General features: G+C 44.2%; 1 protein-coding gene across 14 annotated transcripts in view; it reads left to right on the forward strand.

Annotated features, from left to right (window-relative positions):
- The window catches only part of TNRC6B (trinucleotide repeat containing adaptor 6B), a 212,332-nt gene that overhangs the window by 184,252 nt on the left and 5,593 nt on the right, over positions 1–22,487 (forward strand). For 9 of the 14 annotated variants that reach the window (XM_073326943.1, XM_073326935.2, XM_073326897.1 and 6 more), the window contains 10 exons: positions 6,144–6,269; positions 13,363–13,482; positions 14,057–14,164; positions 14,375–14,546; positions 15,829–15,966; positions 16,343–16,519; positions 17,402–17,548; positions 17,806–17,901; positions 20,299–20,637; positions 21,048–21,118. In XM_073326943.1, the coding sequence (XP_073183044.1) occupies positions 6,144–6,269; positions 13,363–13,482; positions 14,057–14,164; positions 14,375–14,546; positions 15,829–15,966; positions 16,343–16,519; positions 17,402–17,548; positions 17,806–17,901; positions 20,299–20,637; positions 21,048–21,118 (1,494 nt within the window). Of the gene's footprint in view, positions 1–6,143; positions 6,270–13,362; positions 13,483–14,056; positions 14,165–14,374; positions 14,547–15,828; positions 15,967–16,342; positions 16,520–17,401; positions 17,549–17,805; positions 17,902–19,244; positions 19,414–20,298; positions 20,638–21,047; positions 21,119–22,487 lie in introns of those variants that run through there. The other 5 variants (XM_073326995.2, XM_073326911.1, XM_073326969.1 and 2 more) reach the window with 2 other exon arrangements.

The raw sequence follows: 22,487 nt of genomic DNA on the forward strand, positions 1-22,487 counted from the left end.
TTCATCAGTTCCCATGTCAAGGTCTCCTCAGACTCCAAGAAGGATGGCCATCGTAATGTCACTGGAGGATATTTTCATTCCACCCTGTTCACAAACTCCTCTTCTATTGGGCCGAGTCCTCCTTACAGACATTTCTATACCCGAAGAACCCACCTTGAGGGGGAAGAGGAACCTCCCATGCTGCATCCACAAGTTGGACTATTCTCCCCACTGGTGCTTCCAGTAGAGCAGGACCCTACATTTTCAGAATGAATGCTCCATATGAGCCTGATGCTCCATATGAGGCTCCCTCTACCCTCCTCCACAAGGGAAACATGCCCAGACAGAGCCCACAGGAGGCCTTGGAGCTATCTTGGGTATGACCACCCAGGGGACTGTCGATACCCTATGTCTTGCTCCCACTCCCTCAACCAGTTGACGCTTTCTGCTGGCCTTACTGTGCCCCGTGGGATCCATATAACAAATAGCCTAGATTTGTGCAAGAATCCCACTGACGCTTTTCTCCTAGCTGATACCAACCAGGTCCTTTGGAGTTTGTGAAGGAAGAAGTCAAGCTGGATATGCTGGTCCCAATGGATGTGTCATCCTCCTCACCTGATGAGGCATCATCCCTTCCCTGCCTGATGACCACAGGCAGTATCAGGAGCTGTTACAGAGGGTAGCAACCAAGATACAGATACCTCTTGAGGAGCTCCAGGACACACAGCATGGTCCAATCAGACATCCTTCAACCTTCTGACCCTAATAAGGTGGCCCTCCTAGTCAACAAGGCCATTTTGGAACCCTCCAGTTCTGTGTGGCATATCCCTGTCACCTGTGCCCCTACCCTTGAGGTTTGAAAAACAATATTCTGTGTCGGCTAAGTGGGCAGAATTTTTTATTTATCCATCCACAGCCTAACTCCTTAGTGATACAGGCAGCTATAGAGAGGTCCAGGTCACCGCACCTCAAGTCTACTCTAACTGACAAGGGCGCTAAATGCATTGACTTCTTGAGGAGGAAAGTATTTTCACCAGCCAGTCTCCAATTCAAAGTTGCTAACTACCAGGCATTGTTAGGAGAGTATGATTTCCTAAATTATTCCAAAATTCTGGAATTTAGAGATCAATATCCTGAGGAAGACAGGACTCCATTCCAAGACCTTATTGATGAAGGCAGGCTGATGGCTAAGACTTCACTTCAAGCAACAGTGGACTCAGCTGACATTTGATCTAAAACCGTTACCACAGCTGTAGTCATGAGCCATGAATCGTGGCTGCACGCTTCAGGGCTCCCCAGGGAGGTCCAGAATATCAGTGAGAATACTGACAATTCACTACACTCTCTTAAGGACTCTAGGACAACTCTCCACTCCTGGGCATTTACACCCCAGCTCTGAAGGGGAAACACAACAAGCAAACCAATAGGCCCAAATGTCTCCTCCCACCCCCCGCCCCGCCCCAGTATTTTAGCTCCAGCACCCGTAGGAACCACCATACAAAACAACAGAGGGTTCAAAGACTCAGATGCACCGCTTCCTCCACCTCTAGGACAGCTGTGCCCACAGTCCAAGGGGTTCTTGTGATCTAATGCTCAAGGACTGCGTACGGATATTGATGCCATGCCACATTGCCCCCCCCCCCCCCAAATCTCTGGTGGCTGCCTTACCTACTTCACACACAACTGGAAGGCAATAATAGACAAGTGGATACTAGAGATCATTCACTCCAACTACCCAGTTGAGTTTATATCACCTGCTCACCACAAACCCCCTTCTCAGGGACCACACTTATGAGGAGATCCTTCATCAGGAGGTGAACTCCTCCAAAAAGGGGTTATAGAGCAGATGCCACTTCAACATCAAGAGGGGATTCTAGTTCCCATATTTCATAATTTCCAAGAAAAATGGAGGATGGGGACTAATTCTTGATATACACCAACTATACGCCTTTATGCTCAATTAAAAATAATTCCCTCCCTGGAGGATAAGAGATGGTTTATGATCCTTGACATGAAAGATGCTTGCTTTTAGGTAGATATTCACCAGTTCCACAGAAGATTTCTTCAATTCATTTTTAGGGCAAGAGAAACACAAATTCAGAGTACTTCCATTCAGGCTGGTGACGGCACTCAGGCCTTCACAAAAATCTTCTATGTGGTGGCAGCCCAGATGAGACATGATGGCTACACTATCTTCCTGTATCTGCATGACTGGCTGCTAATGGGCAGATCAAGCCAGAAGGTCCAATCGACAATCTTATTCTTACTCCACTTTCTGACATTGCTGGAGGTCTGTGTAAATAAGCACTTTGACTCCTACAAGGTCTATAGATTTCATAGGAGCATCCCTGGATATATCCTCAGAAAAAGCCAACGATCCTATAGACAAATTTCAGGTTACGAATAACTTGATAAACCAAGTAACCCTCAGACCTTGCACCACAATCATGGTCTGCCTTTCCCTTCTAAGCCACATGGCTGCATGCACGTACATAGCGCCATTTGCCAGACTCCACATTCGCTATCTGCAGGCCTGGCCTCAGTCTGTCTGCTCACCAGACAAGGACGACATGAATATCAGGGTAACAATCCCACTGAAAGTCAGATCCTCTCTCGGTGGACGAAACTGGAGCAGGTGTGAGCAGGAGTCCCCTTTCTTCCACCCACCCTTGATGCATCCCTCATAGGATGGAGAGCATATACGGACAGTCACACTGTAAAAGGCACGTGGGAGGCCAGAATGCATATCAAGCTGCTGGAGATTAGAGCAGTTCACGTAGCCTGCGACAAATACCTCTCCCTCACATGATCTTGCCACATCCAAATAATGTGTGACCACATGACGACTGTCTCTTATATAAACAGGGTAAATGGAGACCGTGAATTATGGAATTGGTGCATCAAGAACCACATCATACTCTTAGCAACATACACACCAGGTGTACAGAATACTCTGACAGGCATTCTGAGCAAGCACTTTGCCATAGACTATGAATGAGAAATATGCAATTGTCATGACCAAAATCTTCACCCATGAGCAACGTTATCTTGTGGCCTGTTGACCTCCCACACAAACAAGAAATTTAATCTCTACTGTTCCAGAGCAGCATTAGGCTGAGACTTCGGGCACGATGCCTTTCTGTTGTCCTCAGTGGACCATCTGAAGTACACCTTTCCTCCCAGTGTGCAACTACCGTATGTTCTCTGCAAAATTCATGTTGACAGGCCAGCGTTATCCATATCACACCCAATTGATATAGGCAGTTTTGGTTTCCAGACCTACTACAATGTCATCTTGTTCTCCCATCTGTATTTGACCCTTTCTGGATCTGTTAACTTAGGACCAGGGCAGGATCAGACATCCTAGCCCAGAGCCTCTTCATCTCACAGCCTGGCATTTGGATGGGCATCAGACCTGGAACATTCATGTCCAGAGGCCATCTGAACTAAACTCAGTCACAATGGAAAAACCTCCACTAGAAAATGCTATCTAGCTAAATGGAGGCATTTCTGTACCTGCTCACAACAGAATCAGGTATCAACAGAATCAGTAGGTATCCATGTCATTTTAGACTATCTCCTGTCTCTACCAGCCCATTAAAAGTCGGCAATCAATGCCTTTCATCCTCTGGTGGAGGGCTGCTTTGTCTTTACTCACCCTACCACAATTTGATTCTTGAAAGTCCTTATTAAGATCTTCCTGCCAGTAATGAAACGCGCACCACAGTGGGACCTCAATGTGGTACCATGATCTCTTACTAGACCACGTTTCAGACCAGTGGCCACCTGTTCCGTGTCACACCTCTCCATGAAAATTATCTAATCTTAGTTGCTATCACACTGGGAACACTTGTGACAGAACCGCTGTACATCATATTTCATAGAGAAAAGGCCTTCTTTCATCTCCACCAGATATTCATCCCCAAGGTAATTTCAGAGTTTCATATGACCCAACCTATTCACTTACCAGTGTTCTTCCCTAAGCCTCATGTTTCCAATGAGGAGGAGAGGCTGCAGTCTCTCAATGTCAGACAGGCCTTGGCCTTTTATCTACAAAGAACAAAACCAATGAGGAAAACACAGATACTATTTGCTGCTTTAGCAGAGCGATCATGAGACTCAGACATCAGCCCAGAGACTCACTGAGTGGATCTCTGGAAGCATCATTCTGTGTCATCAGCTAACACACATTCCTCCCCAGGATGGTGTGAGGGCCCACTCTGTGGGAGCACAGGCAACCTCAATGGCATCTCTTACCAGTACTGGACATTTGTAAGGCAGGTGCCTGGAGCTCCATCCACACCTTTACAAAGTATTACACCCTGGTTCAGGCTTCCTCAACAGATGGAGGTCTAGGGACAGCAGTCTTACAGTCATCTATACCAACTGCATCCTTGCACCCGCCTCTTATTTGACTGTTGCTTACTAATCACCCACATATAGAATACAGATAGGGACCAGCACTCAAAGAAGAAATGGAAGTTACTTACTGTAACTGGTGGTGGTTCTAGTTGTATGGTCCCTATCTGTATTCCACTACCCACCTTCCTTCCCCTCTGCTTTGGATCCTGTATGATTTGTGGTAAGGGAAGGAACTGGAGAGGCATTGGTCTGTGCCTCATTTATGCCCTCAGTTCGGAGCATGAGGAGAGCAACTGCACATCTGTGAACCAATGGTTACTATTTGCTACAAATCTCCAGTCTCAGACACAGAGTGTACGCATACCCCCACATGTGAAATACAGATAGGGACCACACATCTCAAAGAACCTCCAGTTACAGGTAAGTAACCTCCATTTTATTTATGTATTTATTTATGTATGTATTTATTTATGTATTTATTTTTCATTAAAAACAAAAGCACAAACACTAATTTTCCATGAAAATTTTAATGGGGGGGGGGAGGAAGGCCATTTTTTGGTCAAAGTAATTTTTCAGATGAAAAATTTGACCAGCTTTAATTATTTTAAGGCAATGGTGGACAGCAGAAGGCCTGCAGGTTATATAAGCAATAGATATACTTGTTTTAGTGACAACTGTTTCCTGGATCTTCAACCAACTCTGTCTCAGACCTTTCATAATGCAATAGTAAAGATGACTTAGTGACAAAATACTGCTTAGCAACTTTTAAGTAGGAGAATGTTCTAGGACATACTATTTGTTTTCTCTGAGCCTCACTTTCCATATCTGTAAAATGGGATAATCAACTTTTAACCAGCTGTGTAAAGCAGTTGTCACCAACCGGTAGATCGCGATCGACAAGTCGATCCTGGAGCCTCTGCCAGTCGATTGTGATTTCCAGCTGCTAAAAGTCTGGCGGCGCAGTGGGGCTAAGGCAGGGGCCACAGACACATGCCAGCCACTTCTGGGACTGGCGTGAGGCCAGGGCAGGTAGGGAGCCTGCCTTAGCCCCGCTTCGCCGCTGACTGGGAGCCACCTGTAGTACGCACCTCCTGGCCGGAGCCTGCACCCAAACTCCTTCCCAGACCCCGTACCCTCTTCCCCCATCTCAACCCCCTGAGCCCGCACCCAAACTCCCTCCCAGAGCTTGTACCCCTCCCACACCCCAACACTGTGCCCCAGCCCGGAGCCCCCTCCAACACCCAAACTCCCTCCCAGAGCCCACCCCCCTCACCTCCTCCTGCACCACAGTCTCCTGCCCCAGGCTCAGCCCTGATCCCTCTCCCATACCCCAAACCTCTCGGCTTCAGTCCAGAACCGACACCCCCTCCCACACTCCAACCCCCTGCCCTAGCCCAGTGAAAGTGAGTGAGGGTGGGAGAGAGCGAGCGATGGAGGGAGGGGGAATGGAGTGAGTGGGGCGGGGGAGATCCTGGATTGATCTTAAATTCAAAAAGTGATCTTGTGCATAAAAAGGTTTGAGACCACTGGCGTAAAGTGTATTGAGATCCTTGGATGAAAAGTACAATGTAAATGTGGAGGAAGAGGCTGTATTTCAAAAACTTAGTTTATAAAGAGACTTACACGGGGGGGAGGGACAATAAAGTGGATTGAGGCTGGCATCATCTAAATAATCAAGCATGAGGGTATTCTCTGTAGTAAAATATTCTTGCAATACTCTTAGCAAACAGCTAACAGCACAGAAATCCATTAGTCTAAGGGATGAAAATTTTAACTGACTCACCATTATTTTAATTTTATAGGCTGGCAATCATGGTTTATTTGGAAACAGCACAGCACAATCGAGGGGCATGCACACACCAGTGCAGCCATTAAACGCTTCCCCCAATATCCGGGCACAAGTGCCTCCCCAGTTTCTTTCCCCCCAGGTAAGCAGTTTAACATTTTTGGTTTCTTACAAGGTACAAGTCTTACAGCATTTACAGTACATGTTTTAAGACTTTTCACATGCCAACTTGGTGTGAACCAGACATATTTTACTAGTGGAACCCTTAGATTTTGTTTGAAATGTTCCATTGTGATTTGGGATTTCAGTGCTTTGCAGACTGGAATCCTTTCTTACATTCCAATGTGAGCTCAGTTTGAGAATGTTTACTGCCCCTTTTTTTATCTTCAGTGTAAGCTCATAAGTCCTGAGTTCCATACTGATTCTTTACAAGATGATTTTTTAAAAAAAATTTCTATTAGAGGGATGCACACTTCATAGTTCGTGTAGGCTGAGCTTATTGCATGCACCAAGGCCTCTTTGCATCCCTCCTCACCCCCTTCCGCCACAAGCTTCCTATTTGCCACCTTCTCATACCCCTCTATATCTCATACCCCTCTATCTCATACTCCCTCCAACTCTCCCCAGTCTCCCCCTTAGGGGTTCTATATGCGCCCCCTCCTCCCCCCCATTCTCTTTCCTACCATACCAGGGTTCCTCAGTCTTCCTCTTGCCAGGTGTTCCATGTGTGCCCACATTCTCTCTTTCCCCTCATGTCAGGGGCCCTGTGTGCGCCCCACTTTCCCTCTTCCCCCATATCAGTCTCTGTCATTCTTTCCCCATGGCAGGGGCTCAGTACAACCCTTACTACCCTCTTCCTGTGCCTGTCAGGAGCTATGTCTGCCTCCATTCCGACCTTCCCTTATACTAAAGCCTCCCAGTCTCCCCTCACTAGATGTGTGCCCCCTTTCCCTCTTCCCCCATACCAGGTTCCTCCAATCTCCCCTCTCCCCAAGTCGGCTGGGTGCATGCCCCCATTCCTCCTATGCCACTCACCATCTTCCTAACTGATAAACAAGTCATTGAAGGCATCAGCTTGTTAGTCTAGTGTAGAGATGAGATGGGATATAATGTTAGGAGGGATTAATGAGTGCCATCAATCAGCTTGAAGTATAAGAGTTGCAGAGGTGCTTGAAACTGTGGCTATGGTAAAGTACTGGCAGGAGCTTTGTGTTTCTCTGTCTCTCCTCCCCTTCCCCCCCACTCCCTTTTTTATTTTGCCCCTTTTGGCTTTCCAGTTTTCCCCAAAATCAATAAGGTTCTGGTCATTAATGCCTAGAACATTCCTTGAAATTTTGGAATTGATCAGATGTGGCATTCAAAATTCTCGTTTCATCCACACTGAGAAATGCCATTGAGTCAAGTGTAGGGCCTTCTTAAGCTTGACCAGTTAATGTGAGATACAAGATCAGCCAAATTTTTTTACCTAAGTATGAAAAGTTTCTCTCTACTCCAACCATGCTTGCTTTCTAGCCTCCTGAGTATGTGGCTCAGTAAAGGACTGGACTTGAGAAAGAAAACTGGGCAGTTTACTTATAGCCCAGATTTCTCAGGGCTCAAGCTTACCAAACATGCACATCTCCTTTGTTCTCCCTTTGCTTTGGGCTCTGTTAAGGCTTTTTGGAAACTTTGAATGCTTGGAGGAGATGGAGCTCGCCCGTGAATAGGGAAGTGAACTCTGGGCACCAGGAACAAAGTTACTGGCTCTCATGCCAACTTCAGCTCCTTTTCCTTTCTACATCTCCAGAAAAAACCCCAACCCAGACTTACTCAGTTGTTGCAGTTCAATGTGATGATGCAGTGTCATGGTTCCTGGTTGGTTACACGTGTGCAAAGGTTTCCAGTTCAATGCACTTTTGAAAACATACCTTCCTATTGGGTGTGCGTAATGTTAAATATTGTCAGTTACCTGAATTATGTATTCTGTTCAAGCCAGAAGTTAACTACTTCTTCAAGTAACATCCCTATTGGGGCTCCACTTCAGGTGTGCATGCGCCTCTCAAGCTCTTGGTGGGAGATTTTCAGTTAGCAGCGTCTATTCAGCCCACACATGTGCCCGATGACTCCTAGTACTGGATACCATGCTATATAGGGGTGCGCAGGCGAACCGCCCTCAGTTCCTTCTCAACCACCTTGGCCTGAAACAGAACCCTAGCATGTCTGCCTTGAGCGTGCCTCGGCTTTTCTAATATTTCTATAGTGGTTAAGATAGTTTTTGTAGTGTTAGTATAGTTATAGTTAAATAAATAATGAAAGGATTGTTTTATTCTACTCTTCCCTCTGGGAGACTTTTTTTTTTTTTTTTTTCCTGCCAGGGCATGTCTGGCTCTCCAGGAGAGGCAACGTCGAAACCTGCTGATGGCCACTCTATTTTAATGTGTCCATTGCTTGGGGAAGTCCCACATTTCCCAGAAGTGCACGGGAGATTAAACTCAGACTGCTAATGATGGAACACTCCCTTTAGCCAGCTTCTGAGTCAGGTCAGGAAGGCTCCCCCATTACATCAGCCTCTGGACAGATCCAGTGCCCCTTCTACTTCGGTGCAAGCTTCCCTTAAGAAAGGGAAGATTTACAGTCTGCAGAGTCTTGACCTCTCCACTCAGTACAATTGAACTGAAGGCCTCCTCCTCCAAAACTGGTGGAGTTATAAAGTCCTGGAGCACAAAGGAGTGACACAGCTCTGATAGGGCCAAGGTACTTTCTACCAGCTTGGAGGACAAGCATAGACATTTGCGACTAGTACTGTTGAGGTCAGCCCAGCCATTGGTACCCAGGCACGCAGCACCCTCGGCACCAAGCAAGCAGTGGTCCTCAGATACATTGGCCTCTGCTTCAGTATGCCCACCGTCAGCAGTACTGTCTGCTTTGGTGACCTTGGCCTCGGCTACCGCATTGATACCGATCCTCACTTTGGTGTCACAGGAGTTCAGATATACTGAAGACCTCTCAATAACAGATGAACCCCACCCTTCATGGGTACTGAAATCTCTTGGTACCAAGACTGATCTCTGGACTACAATCTTCCAGTACTGCAGGACTGTCCACCTTTTTCTTCAGGTGCTCCTCCTTTGGATGAGGTGGAGGAGGGTGAAAGAGACTTCCAGTTGGTCTCCTCTGTTTCTGTTTGGGGTTCTCTTCAGGAACCCATTCTCTGGAAGATCAGGTTCATTCTCAAGGGTGGTAGAACCAACCCTGCATGCTACCTCCACTTCTGAATGGGCCCCCTTAATAGCCACATTGGGATTCCTGGGCTGCCTATTGATAGCAATTTGCCAGACCACTGGTAGTGTCTCATTCGGAGGCCAGAGTTGTACAGCCCTCTCCTCCCCAAGCAGCCCTCCCACTGGAGGAGACATTGGAGGAGCAGGAAGCTAGGGCAGATAAGGAGGCCATCCCTCATACACTATTGTCATCCTCGTCTCTGGATTGAGGCAGTTATGCCTGTACCACCATCCTTGGTCTTAGATGCTGCAGTCACACTGGTGCCAGGTCCATCTCCATGGTGGTTGTCATGTTCAGGAAATCATGGCTCCATCTCTGTGTTTCCAAGAGAAATACAGAACACTGTGGATGACCTCCCCTTCGATGGTCGTAAACTGTTCTCGGAAACCATAGGTGAGTCCTTGCACACTCTGTGAAACAGCCCTAAGAGGTCTTTTAATCTCTGAGCATATATAGATATTAGAATAAGAAAAGGTTTAGTAGGTCAGAGACTGCCCAGAGAGCACATCTGACTCAGTATTCCAGGTTCCATAACTCCACCATACCTCCCAGAAAGAGAGAGATTTCACAGAAAGAGGGCTGCTCATCTGCTCTTCATGACCACTCAGCCATCTTCAAGGCAACAGTTTTGATGGGTTGGTCAAGAGTTTGAATCTTCCCTCACTTCTGGATTTACACTTGTGCCCATTAACCCGCCCCCACCCCGTATTGGAGACCTCCTTGCATATTGCCAACATGCTTGGAGGCAGATCGGTACAGACAGGTAGGCCATGACATTGGGTTATACCATCCATTTTACGTCACTCTCTCTCTTCCAACCCTCTTTCCCGTCCCTCTTCAGGGACCCTTCTCAAGAGCTTCCATTGAGACCAGAAGTGAACTCTGTCCTTCGATTAGGAGCAATAGACCTGATTCTTCCTCCTCCTAATGAGGGCAGGGGATTTTACCTGAAGGATTTCCTTGTGTCAAAGAAGGATGGAGGGTGGAGACTGATCTTAGATCTAAGACTTCTAAACAAGTTCATAAAGTCTCAAAAGTTCAGGATGGTGACTCTTGCAACTGTTGTTCCTTCAATAGAGAAGGGGGATTGGCGTTCAGCCCCTCAACCTACAAGATGCCTATTTCCATAGAACACTATATCTATCATACAGGAAATACCTACACTTCACTATAGCCCATGGTCATTTCCAATACTGATTCTTCCCTTCAGTCTTTCCTTGGCCCCAGCGGTGTTCTCAAAAGTCCTGACAGCAGTGGCTGCTTACCTCTGACAAGAAGCGATCCTAGTCTTCCTGTACCTCAATAACTGCTATTCCTACAAAACAGTGCTATCTTCCTCCTAAATGGCCCTCGCTCTCTTTCAGGAGTTGGGTCTGAAGCTGAATGTAAAAATGTCCACATTTAACCCCTGTACAGAAGATACAGCTTATAGAGGCATATTTGGACTTGCTGACTGCCTAACTTCCCTGAACCTTGTCAGGTCTGGTACAGGCAGTTCAGGGGAGCCCTCGAACCACAATAAGGAACTGTCATCAGCTCCAGGAACATATGGCAGCTTCCACCATTATGACCGATCACACAAGGCTACATCTCTGCTGCCTCCAGGGTTGACTCAGAATGACCTGTTCTCCAGTAAGAACAATTTGGACTGACAGGTGACAGCTCTAAAAGCAAGGTACTCTTAGACTGGTGGAAGGATCAGCTCAGTGTCTGAGAAGGCATTCCTTTTTGTCAGCTAATCCCATCAGTGACTTTAACAACAGATGCAATCACTGTTGGAATGGGGTAACCACCTTAGTACCCTCATGACAAAGGGCAGATGGACAACCCAAGAAACAAGTCTCCACATCAACCTGTGCTGTCAGAAATGCGTGCCTTCATTTCCTACCCCTCATCAGAGACAAATCAATCAGGGTCATGATGGAAAATGTATCCTGCATGGTCTATATCAACAAGCAGGGAGGAGCAATTTCCCCCTCCCTGTGCTCTAAAGCCATGAAACTCTCTGGAATTAGTGCATAGCTTGTAAGATCCAAATTTCAGTGCACTACCTCCCAGGTATTCAGAACGCCACACCTAATGTCCTCAGTAGACACCTCTCACAGGATTGCAAATGGGAGCTAGACACTCAGATGCTCCGCAGCATATTCCTGAAAAGAGCAACTGCCAGAGGTGTCTCTCTCTGCCATCTCCAGGAACAGGAAGTGCCCTCTTTTTAGCTCAAGAGGTGGTCTGGGCCACCAGTCCTTGGGAGATGTCTATCTTGGAAAAGGGTTTTTTGTACTATGCATTTCCTCTAATGGTGCTGATACAGGGGGTGATGATGATGAACAAGGTGACAGGACAGATCCAGAGTTATCCTTAGAATGCCAACCTGGCCAAGACAAGTTTGTACCATTACTTGCTTCACCTGTGTCCAGATGTCATTCGAGCTCCGGACCATTCCTCATCTCCTGTCACAGGATGAGTGTTTTGTGCTTCATCCCATCCTAGCGATTCTCCGCTTCAGGGCATGGCTCCTCAATGATTCATGGAGTTAGATTCCTCCTGCTCTGTGGAAGTACAACAACAGTGCTCTGTTACTGAATAGCAGAAAAAGATCAACCCATATTACTTACCTGCAGAAATGGAAGAAATTCTTCCATTGGTATTGTCATTGCTGTCTCCTGCCTGATTCAGTGACACTTTCAATCATCCTGGATTACCTGTTGGATCTAAAGAAATTGGGGTTATCAGTTAGTTCAGTTAAGATCCATTTGGCCACAATATCAGGCTTTCATCCGCTGGTAGAACAATTCTCCATATTTGCTCATCCGGTATTGTCTAGGTTTATTAAGGGTTTGGGAAATATCTATTCACATATTAGGAACCCTACCTCAACCTGCCACGCAGTTACCTTATGAGACCTTCATTCAAACCAATAGCAGCCTGTTCTCTGTTGCATTTATCTATGAAGACAGCCTTTTTAGTAACCATCATGTCAACCCATAGGGTTGGAAAGGTTGGAGCCTTGATGACAGAATCCCCCCCCCCACACACACACACACACACACACACCCACCCCTTTACAGTATTCTTTAAGGACAAGGTCTCTCTACATCCACGTTAATTAATCCATTCATTTACCAGTGTTTTTCCCAAAGCCCCATAGTTCTCTCCTGGAATCCTATTTATATATGCTGGATGTTAGGTAGGACCCAGGAAGTTACTTAGGCTCTTCATTTTCCTCACAGATAGATCCAAGGGGTCATAGATCTCTATTCAGAGACTACTGAGATGGATATCTTGATGTAATTTCACTTGTTATGATGCTGTGGGGGTTCATCCCCCCCCAAAGGGAGATAACACATTCAACCAGATCATAGACAACATCTGTGGCATTACTGAAGAATGTATGAGTATCTGAAATATGCAGGGCTGCTACATGGATACATACTAAAAGAAGAGGCTACTCACTTTGTGCAGTAACTGTGGTTCTTCAAGATGTTTGTCCCTATGGGTGCTCTCCTACAAGTCCTCCTTCCCCTCTGCTTCGGACTGTTCTTTAGGAGATGCTTGTGTGAAGAAGGAACTGAGGGCAATTTGCCTGCAAACGCCGATGTAGCCTCAGTATCCAGCGTGAGCAGGCATAGAGCACATGCGCAGGCCCAAAGGACACTGCTAACTGAAAATCTCTGATCAAGGGCTCGAGAGGCACATGCATACCTGAAGTATAGCAACCATCGGGACACACATCTCAAAGAACTGCAGTTACTACACAAAGTGAGTAACCTCTTCATTTATGAATGTGTAAGGTGCCAGTTAAAATAAAATCTAGTGACTTTCCTAAAATACCATGCAAACTTGAGTATATGCCATACTTGATCTTCTTCATAAATACCTCCTCCCCAACTTTCTTTATCATAACAATGTGTTTTTTGTTGAGCCATTTTGTATATGTTGAATCTTAGCTGTTTGAATTGATTTCTGCACAGGTTTCTGCCTCCATGCTCAAGCAGTTTCCCAACGGTGGCTTGAACCCAGGTCTTTTCAATATATCTCCTCAACAGATTGCTATGCTGAGTCAGCTTCCAAATATTCCTCAGTTTCAACTAGTAAGTAGCTGGTCCTCTTGCAGTGATAGATTGGGTTTCCTACAATCCTGTCCCTGTGTACAAACTCCGCTAAGATAGAAGTGGAACAAACCTAAAGAGAAAACAATCTAAGACTTGTTCTGCTGATTTTTGCATTATTTGTGTACAAGCACTCCCTGCTCTTGTACAGGAAAGCACACGGTTGATAGGGGTCAACACAATCTAAATTTATCTGTTTAGTTTAAGTTGGATCTATATATTTTGTTATAGTCAGTCGGTAATTAATCTTAGCAACAACTTTGCGGTGGGAAGCAATTGTGTGCTGATATTTCAGTGATTTTGTTATTTGGGCTTGTATTTTTAATGACTTGAATAAAGCAGCTACTGGGAATACTGTTACTAATTTCATTAGGTGTAACAGGAAAGCCAGATCATGTTTTTCTAATTCTTTCACAGTGATTTTATTTCCTTGTGAAAAGCGATGAACTGTTTGTCTTACTGAAAGCTATTAATAAAGCATTTGCCAGTGATCAGTTCCACCAAGAATTTTCCCCCAAATGAGCCCATATCTCTTTCTTCTCCACTTGTGTTGTAGGCATGTCAGCTTCTTCTTCAGCAACAGCAGCAGCAGCAGCAGCAACAACAGCTGTTACAGAACCAGAGAAAGATTTCCCAAGCTGTGCGACAGCAGCAAGAGCAACAGGTATGGCACTGTTCATTCCATCAAAGGCATGTGGGGTGTAGGGTGTTTGAGGAAACTTGTCAGTCTACAGCAAAGACCATACCATACTCCTTTCATCACTAGGTGTCAGTTAAGCTTCCTCTCACTCTCTCAGAACTAACCACTACTGCATGATTACCCAAGCAGCCAGTTTTAGTTGAGAGTAAATTCCCTCATTTGTTTCCTTGGCAGCTTGCTCGTATGGTGAGTGCCCTCCAGCAGCAGCAAAGGCAGCCTGGCATGAAGCATTCTCCATCTCATCCAGTTGGGCCTAAGTCACATTTAGACAGCATGGTACCCAATGCTCTGAATGTGGGTCTCTCAGATATACAGACCAAAGGGCAAATACCCGGATATGGTTCTGGTGAGTACTGCTATGAGCTGGGGTTATTTGTTGTGTTGCCAGTGGTATTACTCTATTAGTTTGACCTGTGATCCACCAGGAGTGCACTAATTCTCTGGCACTGTAATTTTTGTATAGGCATTAGATTTAGGGTTTGTGGCACAATGTCAGCTCTATTGCTAAAACTGCAATGTCTTGCAGGTCTTCTAGGTTTGGCTTTTTTTTCCCTACAGTGCAGTTCGATGGCATCCTGACTTATCACGCTTATTTTAAGGCTGGCTGGTAGAGCAGCATTAGGTAAAAGATAGGCCCAGCCCCCAAAGAACTTAACAGCCTAAATAGACAAGGCAGACAAAGATCGGGAGAGGAAACAGAGGCACAGAGAAGTGCAGTGATTTATGAAGGGTCACCGAGCAGATTGGTGGTAGAGTTGGGTATAAAACCTTAGTTTATTGATTCTTAGTACAGTAGCTTATGCACTAGATCACACTGCCTCTCAATTACTTATTTTATAGACTTCCCCTTCAGTGCAAATAGATGTTATCCCTCTCCCACCACCTCCAATCTCCCTACACACACACATTCTGTGTTAAAATAGGGACTGAAGCTGTGAAGATACAAAAGCATTTATCACTTGATTTAAAAAAAAAAAAAGTCAGGAAAACTTGGGACCTATTGGAAAAGTGAATTGGACTCAGGTTGCTGAAAGCTGTAGCAACGGAATATAGTAATATCTTTAGGAAGTTGTGATAGGAAGAGAATGACAGACAAAAGATATTGGGCCATTTATGTGGTACAATGGGGCATCTGCCTTTTTGAAAACAATATAGCTTTTTTTTTAATCCTAAAAATGTAGCTGAACTATTTTGTTTCAGTTTATCAGCAGCACCTAAAGGTAATTAGTCTGTTGGTTCATTCATCACCATGTTTCGCTACCCTTGCAGCCTTCTTGAGTATTTCAAGTTTAATTCAGTCTAGCCACAGACTTGTGCTAAGATACAGTGAATATACTTGCATCCGTGTGGAACATGGCTTTTCTGAATATCAGAGCTGACCGCATGGTAAGGAAGGAGAATCTGCTTGACAGCTGGTAAGAGTGTAGTGAGAATCACACAATGATGTGTCCTGCACAGATATGGGGTTGGGAGTCAGATGAATTGCTTTCATATCACCTGAAGTGTAGCTGTGCAAAGGGATTTCAGTTGCTACCATTGCATTTTATTTATCTTTATGATCACAAGTATCCATTTGGAAGGTGATTCTAACAAAAAGAGAGAAAATGGTATTGTTTTCTGTTTCACAGGCTTTGGTTCAAGTGGCATGGATTATGGCATAGTGGGAGGGAAAGAAGCTGGATCAGAATCCCGCTTTAAACAGTGGACTTCTATGATGGAAGGGCTGCCCTCCGTAGCTTCACAGGATGCCAATATGCACAAAAATGGTAAGAGAGATTTGAGGTTATATTCCCTGAAATAGGAACATTATTATACCACCACTCTTCACCCCAGGTGAAAGATATTGATAGAGAAGTCTTCATTCCAGTTGAACTCTGTTTGGGTTTTTGAACACATTTTCCTCTGCTAGTGTTTTTGTTTTGTTTTTTTTTAAACCCATCAAATTTATCAACTGCCGATAGGTAACATTTACTCCCCACACATCAGTAATTCTGAAACTACAGTGAAACTGGTGTGATGTGCTTTAACTTAATATCTTATTCCTTCTGTGGTGGTTTTAAATTCTCTTGGTTCCAGTTTTCCTGTCCCTTCCCAAACTCCTATTTTTCCTCCATGTAAATATATCTTTCTCCTACTTCTCAGGTGCAATAGTGCCCCCTGGAAAAGCCCGTGGAGGATCGCCCTACAACCAATTTGACATAATCCCAGGCGACCCACTGGGTGGCCATGCAGGCCCTGCTGGCGATAGTTGGTTACCTGCCAAATCTCCACCAACGAACAAGATCGGAAGCAAATCCAGCAATGCGAGCTGGCCTCCAGGTATTGCACAGGGAAGGGTGTCACCTTAACTCTTCAGTAAACTTGATGAGCATTTCTCTTCAGGCTGTTTTTTTAACTACCTCGAGAGTTATTTCTTGGGCCTCTCTACCCAGTCAATTAAATCTGTTGTCTTTGACTATTAAATAGGACTTCAAGTGTTAAACTGACCGTATAAATTTAATATGAATTAAGAACAGAATAACTATAGTGTGTCTAAATAGTCCTTGACTTCTGACAGATGAACTGTGACCTGTGTGTTTGTGATGGGCATGCAGGTGTGATTTGAATGTAGTTGATTAAATCTGCTCAGAATGTACACAATCAGTTTCCCTCTTCTGTACTGATTGCTGTTTCATTCTGTGTTATGCTTGCATGGAGGCTAAAAAAAATCCCATTGAAAGCACATCTGTCAGTGAAAGGTGTGGATGTTTGGTTTTCCAGGTGACTGTGGGATGAGGAAGGGCAGGATTTTTCTGTCTGGAGCTCATTGCATTGGTGACCCATGATGTGGCATGAACTTCTTTGGGAAAGGCTCCTTTGTGCAAAAAAAATCCTGGAAAAACGTATAGTGTAGTCCGCAAGGCTGAAATCATTGAAGACTAGCACAGTCTGAAATGAGAAAGGTGGAAGATAGTCCAGAGGGAACCCCATGTATTCGAGCCAGTTTTGGGATAAACTCCCATGGACAGGAACTGTAGAGAGCAGTATAGTGAGAGGAGTTAGTACAAGGCATATTCTGTATAGGAGAGTCTTCTCCTGATGATCCATTGAGGAGGCCTATAAAAGGTAGTCATGAGTTCTTTCAAAACATTCTCAAATTGTTAATTTATGTTAAATGGCATTTCTGTCTCTGCATCTTATTTTTATTCCTTCCCATCCCAGAGTTCCAGCCAGGAGTGCCATGGAAAGGTATTCAAAACATTGACCCTGAATCTGACCCCTATGTGACCCCTGGAAGTGTGCTGGGGGGTACAGCCACATCTCCCATTGTAGATACTGACCACCAACTTCTGCGGGACAACACCACAGGTAAAACAGCAGACACCTGCATTCATTCCAGTATCTCAGCCTTTTACAGAAGTAATTAAAACAAAATCTAATTCTCCTCCCCACCCCCACCCCCCAAAAAGGGTGAGAACACGAAAAAGCCTAGGCTGCATTGACATGTCTGTTGTGAGTCCGTGACATTTAGTGGAAATGGAACCAATAGGATGTGTTTGTATTACAGAAACTCTGTTATATTTATCTGCGATATTTTCTTCATTCCTTCCTTCCCCCTTTGATAGGGTCTAATTCTTCCCTCAACACCTCGCTGCCTTCACCTGGTGCCTGGCCCTACAGTGCCTCTGACAATTCCTTCACCAATGTTCACAGCACTTCAGGTAAGTGGGTTCCAGACCTTGAAAAACAGTCACCAGCCAGTCAGTATTCTCTATCTATACCCACTCCCCTTGTCTCTCTACTTTGGGTGTAGTCTGTTAGTATATTCTGAAAGCTGGGGAATTGAGAGATTTGATTGGCTGGTATGCTAGTTTTCGTCCTGATAAAATGTTCCAATACAGTTGCTTTAAAACAACGCTATATTTTTAATTAATTCCTTTTTAAGATCCAAAATACAAAGGTCTGGCACATGAGTCAGAGGATGGAGCAGAAGGCGAAGCAGAGAGGATATAGGGAACATCCACAAAATGTACAAGTGTTTCTCTTACAAAATCTACTAGGTTAAGTAGTGAGGGTTTCATTTATTTAGTTTGTTTTTAAATGTACCTGCTACTAAGCTAAGCACTCTGAGATGTTAAGGGAGGGGAAGACTATATGCAAACACTTTGCAACTTTCTAAAGAGGAAAATCACTGTTAGAACATTTTAATTTCCACTGTTGATTGCACCTTTCATCCCCCTTCAGGACTTGAGGGGAGTTATAGTGATTCTGGCAGTTTAACATGTAGACCAAAGCCTAGTCTTTTGCCCTACATCTTTTTTTGGTTATAAGGACACCAAGCATTCCTATTCATCAATGGGCTCTATACTCACCACTGAGTAACCATTTGAATATCCGACCCAGGAAATCCAGTTGGATATCCAATTTTTTATAAATCCCAAAGTTTTCCCTTGAGCTGGCATTGTCCTTAGCTATTTCTTATAATTGAATAGGTTTGGCTCTATAGGATGGCTTTGATTGAAGCAGTATCTGAATATGTAGCTTTGTTCTACAAGGACATGTAAAGTTTCTGTTTCAAAGTCATCTGCTGGTTAATCTGAGTCTGGGAAGAGGGATACCAAACCCAGCTTTACCTCCTTTTAACTATATCTAGCATATAGGAAAGATAGGAATGATTTAAAGACGTAGGAATTAATAGGATTAACATGTTCCACATGTTACTCAGCTTCAGAGCATTTCCCCAGTGCAGGAAAATGACTCCTTGAAGTGGGTCCTCTAGAATAGGCAGGTTAGAATTCACACATCCCTAAATAAAATTTCCAGCTCTGTTGGTATTTAGATTTTTTTTGTACACTTCAGATTTATATGTGTAAAGTTAATGCAAGCCATTGGTACTTACAGACCCTTGGACTCCAAGCACTATGGAAGGTAGCGATCCAAATACATTGTATTTATAAATCATTACCTTTTTGCTAACAAATCTGCATTCTTAATCTCAGATTTGCACTTATTGTGCTACCTTGGGGAACTGGGAACCCTGATAGTTTGTTTTTCTCCATTTCAGATCTACACTAACTTGACAATAGTTAGGACTTAAATGCACATACCAGATGTGAGCCAGATTGACTAGACAAGTGCATTTTTCCCAGACATCCCTGCCTTGAAGAGCAAGTGCTGCTTCAGGATTTTTGGATCTTACGCTTTATTGTTAGTTTACTGTGTCCAGTCAGAATGAGGAAAATGCCAATTACTGGAGTAATCTGCGCTCTGCCTAGCAAACTTGTACTGGGTGAGCAGAGTGTCCAGTAATTTCAAGAGAAACTGAAGAATGTATTACTGTCTTCTTCCTTAAGAAAGGGAGAAGAGGGGCCCTCCCCCATATCCAGAATTACAAGTATGAAGTTTCCAATTTTATTAGCATACTGGGCTTCCTGCTGGAGGTCTTTGAACTTCACTAGAGGAAAGCCATGTTTGGGATCAACCTTACTTAGTAGATATCCAGTAATCTTTCTGAGCCCTAACAATAAGAATGTAACTATTTCAGATAAACTGAATTCCTGTCATCAGGGATCTCCTAAATCCAGATTACACAATAGCTCAGTTTCTTGCTTTGCACCTCATAATGAAACTCTTATCTCATAAAATGTAAGTCATCTTACAAAAATGAACACATCTTTAGGAAGCAACATAAACCTACTATGTAGAGGAAGGAACAAGGAGCAATGAGACCTGAGTTTCAGTTCCCACTCTGCAAGCATCTTCTTTTCTGAGCCTCAATTTTCAGTTTGTTAAATAAGGATAATACTTGCCCACCATTGTAAAGAGCTTTGAGATCCTCAGATCTCAATTAGATCTCAGATTATATTAATGTGTATAAGAGGTCACTATATGAATGAACAAGTTTCTCTGTCAGAGTATATATAGAAAGCAGGGATTAACCAGGTCTGGCTTTGCTTGTGTTTTAGTTTGGTACATGCTAACAGCTGCATGGATTTGAACATTGTATGCCTGCATCTGATACAAGTGGTTTTAGCCTGCTACAATAGCTGCATAGTTACATAGACTGTGTTGTGGGGCTTAAATCCCATTAATCCATGCCCTTTATTATCCATTTACAGCAAAATTCAATGATTACAAATCAACATGGTCCCCAGATCCCATAGGACACAATCCCACTCATCTCTCCAACAAGATGTGGAAAAACCATATTTCCTCAAGGAACACTACAGGGCTGCCCCGCCCACCACCTGGCCTGACCAACCCCAAACCATCATCTCCCTGGAGCAGCACAGCACCCCGATCGGTCAGGGGGTGGGGGGCACAGGACTCAAGGCTTGCCTCTGGTGAGAAGGATCTCCTGATAGCATCATTGCTCGGCCGTGAGGGGTGTGTGTTATACAGCGCTAATGGTGTGGATATGATGCGGCCTTCACAAGAGAGGAAGTTGCGTTTGCCCGGTAAAGGAAAAAATATCCCTTTTTAAAATGGAAACTAACTGTTAATGTGAGGGAAAGGTCCCGGGAGCTGCCTGGGGAGGAGTAAGGAGAGGGCTGGGAGCTACCAGGAGAGGATTTCTGCAGCATAGGGCTTTTGAAGAGTAATGGGTGGTGTTGGAGAAGTGAATTATGTGGTTGGGGAAATCCCTAGAAGACCCAAACTGGCAAACATTAATTCTAATGTTAAATATGAGAATTGTTTTGTGTACAGTACCATAAAGCATAGAATCCTGTTAGTATGTTTGAAATGGATGAAATTCTCTGAGAGACAGAAAGACCTGAGGATAGTGCAGAGGAGGCATTTGTTTGTCAACATGTACCCTCAGTATCTTCTGACTTTTGTATTTCTCCCTCTGTTTAAATGTTTTCAGCCTCTACCTGGAGTGATGGGGGCTCAGTTCGTCCTAGCTACTGGCTGGTTCTTCACAATCTCACTCCACAGGTATTTCTCTTTTACTTCTCTTTTGGAGGCGGGAGTGCTAAACTACAGAGAGCAGGATTTGTGGGCTTCTTTTCTGTTCCCATTTTAATGAAGTTTAATAACACTGAATTGGCTTAGTGATTCTGATGGAATACCTATAGTCAGAGTAGTCTGCTTGACTACAGTAATCACATCCGCTAAATGTGTAGAGATCTCAGTTGCTTTGGTAGGATGTTTGATATTTGCCATAAGACCATTATAACTGTCTCCACCATTACCCAGAGTATTTTGTGAAGGAATTACTCTCAAGTTTGTTTCATTCAGAAATGTGGATAAATTGTGTTGTGTATAATAGCTCAAGGCTCCAGTTTCTTTGGGACATTGTCAGTAACGGAGCTAAGGAGAACTGCCAGGTTTTACTCTGGGGTTTCCATAGCAAAACCTCAGAATGTTTCCAACAGTGTTGCCAATAGCACAGCCTAGTTAGGACACTCCAGCAGTTGTCATTCTCAGAGCTTGTTTCCATTCAAAATAAATTCTACAGAGATCCTGGTTTCAGTAACTCCAGTTAGCCTGCATTGGATCCTACAAAATGCCTATATGATTATCAGCAGCACTTTGGAAAATGGACAACCACCCACTATCCAGTAGGATAATTTATCACACACAGCACATCTTAAGAACTAAGACGATGGGAAGGAGGGCTGGGATCGTCTCAGGTCATCCAAAATGCCAAACTGCATCACTCGCATTAAACAGAACCTTTCCCTTGATATAGAGGGCAAGAAGAGCCATAGGAAAAAGGTTTGTCTAGTTGGAACGAAAAGGCACATTTCTGTGTTTCTCTTCATGCTGTTCTAGCAGTCACTGAATGGCAGAGGAATAGATTTGGGAGAAGTTTAAATTACTGAAAAAGGAAATAAATGGAACTGATTGTGATCAGAAAGAGGAAATGGCAAAGTGATGCTTGCTGATATAGAAAGAATAGAGGCAGCTGCTGCTGAAAATGTCCAAGATGAGAGATTGAGCTCTGTTAATCTGGCAGAATAGCAACAGTATTAATTGTTGATTGTCTCATAAACCACCCAAGTTAAAAACAGATCCTTTGCACCATTCAAAAACTGAGATTCCCAGTTTTTTAGACAGTATAAAGCAGTAATCTCTAGCATTTTCAAATTACTGGCTGATTTAAAATCCTTCTGAAATTGAATAATTGGGGATGGGGAGAAGTAAATCAGGTAATCAAAACAACATGATTTTTTTGGTGCAATATTTCTTGCCCTAATAGGGTTAGAAATACAGTTTGTACTCCACTGGAAATCTGGGAAACACAGAGATGATCACAATTTAGTAATCTCAGCACGCTAAAGGGAGAGAAAATTAGACCAGG

This window comes from Lepidochelys kempii, chromosome 1 (assembly GCF_965140285.1).
Source record: "Lepidochelys kempii isolate rLepKem1 chromosome 1, rLepKem1.hap1, whole genome shotgun sequence".
Lineage (NCBI taxonomy): Eukaryota > Metazoa > Chordata > Testudines > Cheloniidae > Lepidochelys > Lepidochelys kempii.